Source organism: Ctenopharyngodon idella, chromosome 24 (genome assembly GCF_019924925.1).
Source record: "Ctenopharyngodon idella isolate HZGC_01 chromosome 24, HZGC01, whole genome shotgun sequence".
Classification (NCBI taxonomy): domain Eukaryota; kingdom Metazoa; phylum Chordata; class Actinopteri; order Cypriniformes; family Xenocyprididae; genus Ctenopharyngodon; species Ctenopharyngodon idella.
The window spans coordinates 27,315,019-27,326,361 of record NC_067243.1 but is presented as its reverse complement, the minus strand read 5'-3'; the positions used below and the strand labels follow the sequence as shown (position 1 = coordinate 27,326,361).

The 11,343-nt window shown below is 36.3% G+C and overlaps 1 protein-coding gene across 1 annotated transcript in view; it reads left to right on the top strand.

Annotated features, from left to right (window-relative positions):
* The first annotated feature begins 2,841 nt into the window (after positions 1-2,841).
* The window catches only part of rfwd3 (ring finger and WD repeat domain 3), a 15,609-nt gene continuing 7,107 nt past the window's right edge, over positions 2,842-11,343 (top strand). Inside the window, exons 1-5 of the mRNA XM_051883571.1 lie at positions 2,842-3,052; positions 5,102-5,281; positions 5,515-5,726; positions 8,051-8,124; positions 8,255-8,467. Of these exons, the coding sequence (XP_051739531.1) occupies positions 5,115-5,281; positions 5,515-5,726; positions 8,051-8,124; positions 8,255-8,467 (666 nt within the window). The 5' untranslated portion in view covers positions 2,842-3,052; positions 5,102-5,114. The remainder of the gene's footprint in view (positions 3,053-5,101; positions 5,282-5,514; positions 5,727-8,050; positions 8,125-8,254; positions 8,468-11,343) is intronic.

The window sequence follows — 11,343 nt, the reverse complement described above, 5'->3', positions numbered from 1 at the left end:
TGTGTGAATGACTGTTGGGCAAGCTACTGAATGTAGCTAGCTAAGCTACAAACTGCTCAGCTAAAAAATGAGCTATGCTAAGCTAAAATAAAATCTACAAGCAACATTGACTACGGCTAACGTTGTCAAGGTTCTCTCAAAGTTATGAACAAACGTTCTTCAAGTAACATTAACAGAATGTTCATTAGGAATCACATGGTCTTTAATAATGTTCTCAAAAGGTTTGCACAAAAACACTTTATTTCTGAATCGTTTTAGTTGGATGTTCGTAGAAAGTTTTTTTTTTTAAATGCTACATGTTTCAGAACATTCACAGAACACTCAAAACTAACGTTCCCATAATGTTCGCAAAATAATCAAATGGAATGTTCCCTTAATATTCGCATAACCAATGAAAAATGATTTTAAAACATTTCAATTCAGATTTAATTCAGAAATAATGTTTTCATAACTTAAAACATTAGCAAAACATTCTTACATATTCTTGTTATCTGGGTATCAAATCAGACTAATTCTAAACAGCCAACAGGACACACAACTTGACTGCTAAAGTATTGTCAGGGAAAATGTAACATTACGAGTTCATCAATGCTACCCTGCTACTTAATCAATAAGATAACTTTGCTAATAAAAGGTTATCTGATCAACAAAGTAGCAATGCTAACACTTTGCTGCTCAGAAATGTAGTTAAGCTAATAGCTTCGCTAACTGCTAATGTCCAACACTGCTAATTTGTCAAACTAATAGCGCTCCTCACAGGCTTTGCGAGTTTAGTGTTAGCATGTTGCTAAGATAAACAATTTTCTAATCAATGTTAGTGTGAATTGTTAATTAATATATTTTTTATTAGTATTTTTTGGTATCGAATGAATTATAATCAACATTTCTCTCACTTTTTTTTTTTTTTTTGAAGCTTGTTGCAATGCATTCTGGGAGATTCTGGGCCTAAATTCTACTGTGTCTCACTGGCTGCGTCCGAAATCGCATACTCTCTGAGTACTTCATTTGAACAAGTAAATACTTCACATCTGCTAAAAAATATTGAATGAATCCTGACATACTACATTAGTCATGTTGTCATTGTCATGTGACCTACAGCCATGTGATACGCACTTCAGAATCTGGCTGGAAGTAGTAGGTCATCTGGGAACTATTCGCTCACTGTTTTATGAATACATACTACTCTTTCACATACTGTTTTTCAAATACTAATTAGTATGGATTATCTGTGTACTCAAGATATGCTAGACACAGTCTATATGACCTTCCTTAATGACATTTTAAGGGGTTCAAATGCACCTCTTATGTCTCAGCCAGTTCCTGAAGTGACCGGCGATGCCTGGTTTGTTTATCTGTGCTGAAAACAGCCCCTCATGAATTTCTCTAAGGAAACGCTGCAGACCAACAAAGCCAAGAGAAAAGACACGTGGAGCTGTGGTCACATGAATCAAACGGATCACCAGCACGAGCTGCTGCTGTTGTAGATGTGCTCATTTATAATACATGTATGTATTTATTTTTATTTGATTTGATTTTTTGCAGACTGTAAGTGGAGTAGTTAGTGCAGTTTGTGCTGACCACAGGTCATAGTTTGCCAGGTTAGCAGGAACAGCTCAGCCTCTGCTGGTAGATGCTGAAACTACACCGTTATGGCTGAGAAGTTTCAAAAGTAAAGTAGCTGGATATTTTTAGGGCTCTTAAACAGCGAAATGCTCTTGGGTTTGAGACTATGTGTGTTATTGTAGTGACAGGAGCCGTTGGAGAGGTGTGTGTGTGTGAGAGTGAGTGAGTGATTGAGTGATTGTGTGTGTGTGTGTGTGTGTGTGTGTGTGTGTGTGTGTGTGTGAGAAAGTGAGTGAGTGAGTAGTAATTATGATGCATGATGGTAACCTTTGACCTTGAACACCCACGTCATGCCCACTTTTGACCTTTCATATTCTCAGGGATCCATTTTGGCCTTTGACCTTTCATATTTGGAGTTCATATGTTGGCCTATGACCTTTCGTATCCTCAGGGATCCATTTTGATCTTTGACATTACATATATGAACTCCTCAGTGTGGTCTTTGACCTCTCATGTCCGGTCACTTCTGTAAAGTATGTGTTTCACGCCACCTAGCATCCCATTACATGGTGTTTTATCGTCTCCCCCTCTCTATGGCCGAGTGAGAAAAAGGGACTCTGATAAAAAGAGACACTCACACACACACAAACAAAAAACAATTCAAGTGGTTGAGTAAAAAGGGCCTTATTCTCTTATTTTACAATTCTTGAATGAAACAATTCACAATTTTCTCACAAATATAAACTCACAATTTTGAGTCATAATTATGAGGAAAAAATGCAATTCTGAAATATAAAGATACTATTGATAATTTTGTTTATTTTATTTTTTGTATTACCTTTAGAAATAATTCTGACAGAGTTTTAAAAAAGATATGGTTGTTATTTACCTGATTATGTGAAATACAAGTTCTGCATGAACTGAAGTATTGCAGTAACCCTTAACAAAAGTTATTTATAACAATGTTCTTTAACAATATCAGCGGATGCCAATATAGCGCTGTTTATGTTTTAGCTAATGTGCCACGTCTTTAAAAATAACTAAAACAATTATTATATCTCTATTCGTGAATAAAACGTCCTGTTGAGTCGGATCTTTTCTTACTTTTTGTATTCTAGTTAGACCATTCTACATTTTTATGGCTGACTTAAAAAAAGTTATGCCCAGCAAAATTACATGACAAAGCTGTTTATGCACCCGGCTACTGGTTCTTTGGAATGAAGTGTTTGAAAGAACCGATTCCCCGGAAATGAGTCAGAGACGTTCACACGTTCTTGTCCAATCAAAGACCAGAACGAAAAGAGGGGCGGGGCTTCAGATTGGCGGTTGTGTTTGCAGTAACTGCGAAGATCCTGCACAAATTCTATCACGAATTTATCGCGCTTGTTTGTAATTATTCGAAAGCGCATCACGATCAGCTTTAAAGCTGGAAAGGCTGGTTTGATGACCGGACGAAGAAATCCAGCAAGCAAGCCGGACGCTCTGCATGGTAAGTGTTGTCAATGTTATGTTCGTGTGTTGTAGTTAGCAACATTAGCAGTATGTTCATGATAAGAGTGTCTGTGGTTGTTTTGTAAGCGCAATATATGAACGAGTTGAAGTTGACTTTTCAGATCAATATGGTATATACAATTACAGTGTGATTTAAGGATTAAAACTTTGACAAGCGATCTAGTGGGACGTTCCGCAAACTAACTAAAGTGTTGTTCGCATAACATTACTCTCTGTACTCAGTTGATCAGTGCGCCACAAACCTTAGAAATAGTTTGTCAGAGAGACCCGTGTGGCGAAATCTACTCGCTTCCTTTTTTTTAGGAAAATAGAAAGTCAATGACAAACAATTAATTTTAGAAATATGATTATGTGGAAGTGTTACACTAGCAGGATCACGTGTGTGGAATTGGCCACAAATGGGTGAAAATGGGACACAATTCATTTTTATGGTACGAAGCGACATGCTTTTGCCATGTAGAGGTGAAATATTACCCTGTTAAATGTCGTCCCCCTTTTTGAGCATAGGCGTGAAGATGCATCCCAACTTAAATGGTTGTCATTCATGAATGGGGGTTGGTCTCTTTATATTTTATTTTATTTTTTTATTTTATACTATATATATATATATATATGTATGTATATATAATATTATATTTGGACTCTAAAACTGCCATATAACTAAAGCCACATGTCCAACAATGTTGTGTTCCAAATTTAAAGTTGATATCACGAAAATTGAGGTTCCTGTGTGATTTTGTTTAGGCGTTGTACCAAAAATAGCCACCGGGTGAAACCCACACTTCATTTTTGAAGCGTTCTCCTGTCACAAATTAATTTGTCTCAATATCATAAAATGGTCGCTAAATATGGAGGCTTGAGTCTGAGATTTCGGGCGAAATGTGTTTTGTCAAGTTTAAAAAAAAATTTGATTAATAAATGGTTCAGTAGTAAATTTTGTAAAATGTGAAACATGACACACCCACTAGGGGGCAGAGCCTGTTCAAAGGTTTAAAGGGTTAGTTCACCCAAAAATGAAAATAATGTCATTTATTACTCACCCTCATGCCGTTCCACACCCGTAAGACCTTCATTAATCTTCAGAACGCAAATTAAAATATTTTTGTTGAAATCCGATGGCTCAGTGAGGCCTCCATAGCCAGCAATGACATTTCCTCTCTCAAGATCCATTAATGTACTAAAAACATATTTAAATCAGTTCATGTGAGTACAGTGGTTCAATATTAATATATAAAGCGATGAGAATATTTTTGGTGCGCCAAAAAAACAAAATAACGACTTATATAGTGATGGCCGATTTCAAAACACTGCTTCATGAAGCTTCGGAGCGTTATGAATCAGCGTGTCGAATCAGTGGTTCGGAGCACCAAAGTCACATGATTTCAGCAGTTTGGCGGTTTGACACGCGATCCGAATCATGATTCGACACGCTGATTCATAACGCTCTGAAGCTTCATGAAGCAGTGTTTTGAAATCGGCCATCACTATATAAGTCGTTATTTTGTTTTTTTTGGCACACCAAAAATATTCTCGTCGCTTTATAATATTAATATTGAACCACTGTACTCACATGAACTGATTTAGATATGTTTTTAGTACATTAATGGATCTTGAGAGAGGAAATGTCATTGCTGGCTATGCAGGCCTCACCAAGCCATTGGATTTCAACAAAAATATCTTAATTTGTGTTCCAAAGATTAACGAAGGTCTTACGGGTGTGGAACGGCATGAAGGTGAGTAATAAATGACATTATTTTCGTTTTTGGGTGAACTAACCCTTTTAAGGTTACCAATGTCCAATTCCAAAACAATTTTCAAAGGATGGATTTTGAGTGTTTAATGTATTGTATTTTTCTATGACTATATGTGGTGTGTGATGCCATTCGGGGCGGCCGGAGTCATTCGTAAGATTTTCGCCCCAAGAATTTACCTAATACGTGTGTAGCGTTATAAATTATAATTTTTTTATGTGAAATCGAGGCTGCTAGAAGTGTTTCAGACCTTCACCCTGGTTTGTATCCTGCAGAACGTGTCTGAAGATGGAGGATATGGAGGTGGAAGTCATGCAGCCGTTCGACGAGGGCGGTGTGATCGTGGTCTCTGAATCTGACAGCAGCACAGAAGAAGAGGGTGTTTCTGTGCAGGCCGATCGGTCCAGGCGTCCAGTCCAACGGCCCGTCCAGAGGAGGCGGAGGAGGAGAATTGGGTAAGAGAAGCGCAACTTTTTTCCCCAGATACAGTTGCAGGAGTTTCTTTAGCATTTCTGCATAAATTGCTCGTCAGATTTGAGCTGTGATCAATAATAAATGTAGTAAATGCAGAGGGTTCACTTACTTATTCCTGCAACAGAAATGTAACCTTGTGAGTGAACAAATGTCTGGAGAGCTGTAGTTTTCTTGCATTGTGGAATCATTATGTGCCTCTTCTCCTCTTTCCAAGACTGAGCACTCGTGAAGAGCTTCAGGCGCTCATACGGGACACAGAGGAGCTGTCCGAGCGGCTGAGACGGCACACAGCTGACGCTCATCCACACCGGCCGGCTCCTCCGCCCTCCTCCAGCCGCCCCGCTGCCGTCATCACACACACGTCCCATCAGTCCATCGCTACAGGTCTACTGCCAGCTCATGTTTCCTCTCAGCCCGGTTCCTCAGGTACATGTTTTAAATTATTGCATTCTTTAACCCATGTGCGTCATTTTGAAAAATTCTTTAGAGGACGAAAATGTCTGTCAACAAATGGTCATAAATATGTGAAGTTTTGGAGAACAGACTTCAGTTTGGTGTCATTTAAAAAAAAAATTATTGTGTGTACCTCATGTGAAATAGATTTATGAAAGGAAATGAGGGTGAAATATTACAATTCCAATAAAAATACACACTTCTGCCAACATTTATGCAGTTGGCATTAACACAGGCAAAAATAATCGAAACAAAATGAAAGACAAAAAATGTCCTTACGGACGCACAAGGGTTAATTATTCGATAACGCTTTACAACATTAACTAACATTAACAATGAGTAATATATTTTTATAAAACGTTAATGTTTAACAGATACACCTTTTGATCTTAATAATGTATTAGTAAATGTTGAGATCAACATTAATTAATATTAATAAATGCGTTATTGCTGTAGTATAGTTCATTGTTAGTTTGGTAACTAATTAACTAATGTGATTAACTAATGTTAACAAATTAACCCTTATTGTAAAGTGTTACCAGTTATTTCTTCATGACAGTTTTCCTCTAGGATTGGTGGTAACAATTTGATAATAGAAATAATTGTCAGAATAATCTTCAATTAAGCAATTATTTATAAAATAGGGATGCACAATATATTATTAAAATAACAATTATAGCAATATATTTTTTAATTTATCGAAATGATCGATATTGGATATAAATCAGCCAAAAAACCGAATATTTAATTATTTGTTCCCCTGTTTTTACATTTAGTTTATATTTTCCCTCATCTAACTCTCACTTCAAGTTAATAAAAAAAAAAAAAAATACCAGTATAATCATAAAATTATACACCAATAATGCTATGACACTTTTAAGTGTAATCTTTAGCAAATTTAGCTTTTTTTTTAACAAAAAAAAACCACAACTTAATCTTTACCCTTTATTCAAATATTATTCAAAACATGTTAAAGAGTTTGTAATCATATTACGTAGTTGTGCTTGGAGTAAATTGTTTTATGTGTGATGATAACGCTATGAAACGTGACAAATTGTGCAGATGTAATTTTTAGCCTGTCATACAAATAAATTATGAATACATGCAAAAACGAGAAAACCAACCAAATATTAATAACTGATTATGTTGTAGTCAGTGTTTGCTTTTTTTCTGACAGCTTTTTGTTTTCTATGCTTTTTTTGCATAGTAAAATAAAACCTGTAGCTGTAGCTTCCCTTTTTTGCCAAATAATTTTGTCAGATATTAATATTAGTGTTTTGATCTTCCCTCATATTTAAAATATTAAAAAAAATAAAATATTTTCCTCATATTTTAATGGTTTAATCGAATTTGAAGGGTCATTAAAACATATATCCCTCCAGATGTCACGTTTGCCCACTACTGTATTTTTCTTTTATCTTTTATGAAAAAACAAAAAAATGGATACACCAATAATTCAGTTCTAAAATATTGTTGTTCTTCCTTTCTCTGTTGCGTGGGCCAAAGATTTTCTGGTCAAACTAGTTGCATAACTTTGAACTTACAACATTTATAGTTACAAAATGTAAATGCATAGATGCAAACTCCTCACCTTTCAGTGACAACTCACCTTTTTGAGATCAAAATAGGTCACCTATGGGATTTGCATAGATCCAATGAGAAAGTGTTTTATAGGGGGTTGGGTACTTACAGGGGGAACTTGTGAACTTACAAGGGTAAATAAAGAACTGGTTGTTTCAATAAGTACTGTACAGTGCTCTCTTTACTCTTTATTTTAAAAACTGTCTATAATGGGTAATATTTTATGTATTTAAGGTCTGAGATGTGGGAACAGTGAAGAGAGGGAGGGCAAACAGTTTGCAGTTTAGCGCAGAATTGCCATCTAATAACATGACCCAATGTTGATTTTGGTAAAATGTTGCAACAATATGTTTTTTTTTTTTTTTTTTCCGTGAAAAATGAGTTTTGGACATATAAGGTAATAAAAAATAAATGTAAAAAAAAACCTTAAAATAACTACAAAATGAGCATGTAAATCAAATATCTTATCTAACAAAAAAATTCCGTGCAGAGCATGCCCCCTGCCCCACGCAATGTTCTCACCTTACCTGTTTGCATCCCTGAAATGGGAGATCAAACTCTACTAATCTACTAATTGATCATGAAAATTGTTACTTTTGATTACTTTCCACTCCTACTCTGATCCTTAGAACTAACGCATTTTTGCTACTCTACCTTTAAGACTTAAGACTTCATTGGTCGTATGAAATGAAGCAGTATGTTTTTGTGTAACGCAGGGCCCAGTGTTCCTCCAGAGCCTGAAGGGACGAGCGCAGAAGCTCAAGCAGAAGAGCCGAGGCGAGAGACTGAGGTGATTGAGAGGCTTATATTCAGTCAGTTTGTCCTGAACGCTCGTGTCTATAGAAAATCATCAGAGCTCTATGATGCACTGTCATGGAAGTGGATTGTTGACTCTCTTGCCGTTTTTTTTGTCTTCATAGACTGCGTCGGAGTCAGTGGATCCCACTGAAGCTGCTTCGTCTCCCGCCGAAGAGGCCGAAGTCGACGAGGGGGAGGGCGAGACCTGCTCCATCTGTTTCGAGCCCTGGACCACGGCCGGTGACCACCGCTTGGCCGCTCTGCGCTGTGGTCACCTGTTTGGCTACATCTGCATTTCCCGCTGGTTGACGGGCGGAGGAAATAAATGTCCACAGGTGAGTTTCACTTTCACTCAATGAACATTAAAGGCCTGATCTTCATCTAGTATTTCAGGGTATCCGCGGGGCATTAAAAAGCATTAAAAGTCATTAAATGGGTTTTGCGAAAATTAAGGCCTTAAATGGCATTAAAAAGCATTAAATTTTATTCCTACAGGCATTACATTTTTAAATTTTTTGATAGTGGTTTACCGGCTTGGACCTGGAGACCGAAGGCTGCATCAGTGTTGCCAACTTAGAGACTTTTTTTCCAAGAAAGTGCAATGTGACAAATATAGCGACTTGTTGAAACCTTATCTATCTTCCGAGACTCCCCGGTACTGCCGCACGAGCGCGAGATCTTGCTTTCCTGCCGCAGGCGCAACTCTCTCTGCTTCTGTTCTGTTCAGTGAGTGGCTGAGAGGAGCAGCGCATTCAGTTGAGGATGTCAGAGAACGGATAAAATAGATACTATTGCTTTTAACCTGAGTGATCAATTTACATGTACAGCCAAAAGACATTTGCTGTGATTTATCTTATGTATATGGTGATTTTTGTCAGACAACGTCTCGATTACAAATCAGGATTATAACATGTCAGAGCTCGACACAGTTAGTCCGGGATAAGTGGATTTTTTGAAGGGTCGGACAAGGAGCCTGATTAAATCATCAATTTAAAAAAAAAAACAAAAAAAAAAAAACTTGGGAATCACCAAAACGCAAGAATGACAGATTTGATTACATTTAGTGTAAGTGGCGATCGATAGTGGATAATAATAGGCTGTATAATGGACTGATGGTTACAAGATTGCTTGCGCAGCCTTGTTTTCATTAGCCTACTGAATGATTCAGCGTTTTGAACGAATCGGTTGAGTCAAGCATCCCAATGTGCATACTATCCACCCTAAATAGTATTGAATATTACTAATGTCGCATACTATTTAGAATGGATAGAATGCACACTGAGATGCAGGCAATGACTCATTCATAAACAACTGCCTCATCAAAAAACAAAAAACAAAAAAACAACTGCCTCATTCTTGAATGAATCAGCCGTGGGAATGAATCGTTTGAATGAATGACTCAATGACTCACTTATTAAGAATTTTACTTGCTGCCACCTACTGGTGGTTTAGTTTAATTTTTAAAAGTATCACTTTCCCCCCAACATTTCTTATTTGAATTTTCAAAAAATATTTAAAACAATCCCATAACATTATTTAACACAGTTGTAATTTTTTTTTTTATTGTAAATGATTTAATTTGATTGGTAACAGCCCTTAGTGTCTTATTCTAATTGAATTTATTGAACAAATTTAAGAATTTAAAAATAAAAGATGAATCATACATTTTCCATGAATCATACAGGATTGGGTGGGGGGAAATTGCCCCTTGTAAAGGTTAAAAAAAAAAAAAATGCCCTCAGTGTAAATATCACAAATATTCAGATTTATATATGTCAAAGCTGGAATTTTCTGAAAGGATATTGCTTCAGAATAAATTTATATTTACACCAAAAAATAAAAAAATTCCTATTTTTTCCAGACAAGCAACTGTTTTTCTCAGACAAGTGAATGACCGATTTACTTGTCCGAAGAACAAGCACATGACAAGGCTTAATTGTCGAGCCCTGTATGTAGTCTTAATGGGCCGCATTTCAGACGCCATTTCATATTGTCTGACAACAAAACAGAAAAATATATAAATGAAACAATTTTATTTGGAATCTGGCTGTATTAAAATACATTATGTGAGCACAAACAGGTAGCAGCAGAGAAGCAAACAAATGTAAAGGGCTGACACTTGACAGAGTGCAAATGCAACTTAATGACAATGAATATTGTAATTTCCATATGACGTCATCTATTGACATTTAGCGACATATATATGGCAAATTTTAAAAATTGGCATTAAAAAGCATTAAATTAGATTTGATGAAACCTGTAGAAACCCTGTATTTAGTATTTGTCAAAAGTATTTACATTGGCTGTAAAGATGCTTACACCATGTCTACACCACCACAACAGCTAGAAGCTGTCTACACTGCACACGACGAAGCAATCATTGCAAATCCATGAGAAGTATTGCGAGTGTTTGGAGTACGTCAGTAATAGAATGAGTACAAAAATACATTTTCAGGTATTAAGGTACAGAAACTAATCAAATGTAAAATAACACTATATTTGTAATGTATATTTTATAAATAAAATATACATTACAAATATAGTTACAAAATTTATTCAGTCAAGAACAAGTGAATTTTCTCTTAGTCTTTGTTGTTTGATTAACGTTTTTATAGAGACTGCAGCAGGAATATTAGGCTGCTGTCACTTTAAGAGCTGCACGGATCCAATATACTGTTACAAGTGTTTTCTTTGTCAACTGTTTACATTCACTCAAGACATAACTGACTGTATACGAGAATATTTTGACATATTTTTGTGCGTATTTGTCCGTTCAAGTGCAAAAAGATGTGAGGAGAACTTAGTTCAGTATCGCGCACTATACAGTATGAGAGGCAGCTTTCTGTGCATACGTTTTGGATGTAGAAAACAGTGCGCAAGTTTGCGCTTGAATGGTTTGAAGTTGTCAAAAGTACAGATTTTAGTACCGATTTCAGTACCAATTGGTACTTTTGGCAACTCGACAATCACATGAAATATTTTAAGGGTTAGTTCACCCAAAAATGAAAATACTGTCATTTATTACTCACGCTCATGCCGTTCCACACCCGTAAGACCTTTGTTAATCTTCGGGACACAAATTGAGATATTTTTGATTAAATCCGATGGCTCAGTGAGGCCTACATAGGGAGCAATGACATTTCCTCTCTCAAGATCCATAAAGGTGCTAAAAACATATTTAAATCAGTTCATGTGAGTACAGTGGTTCAAT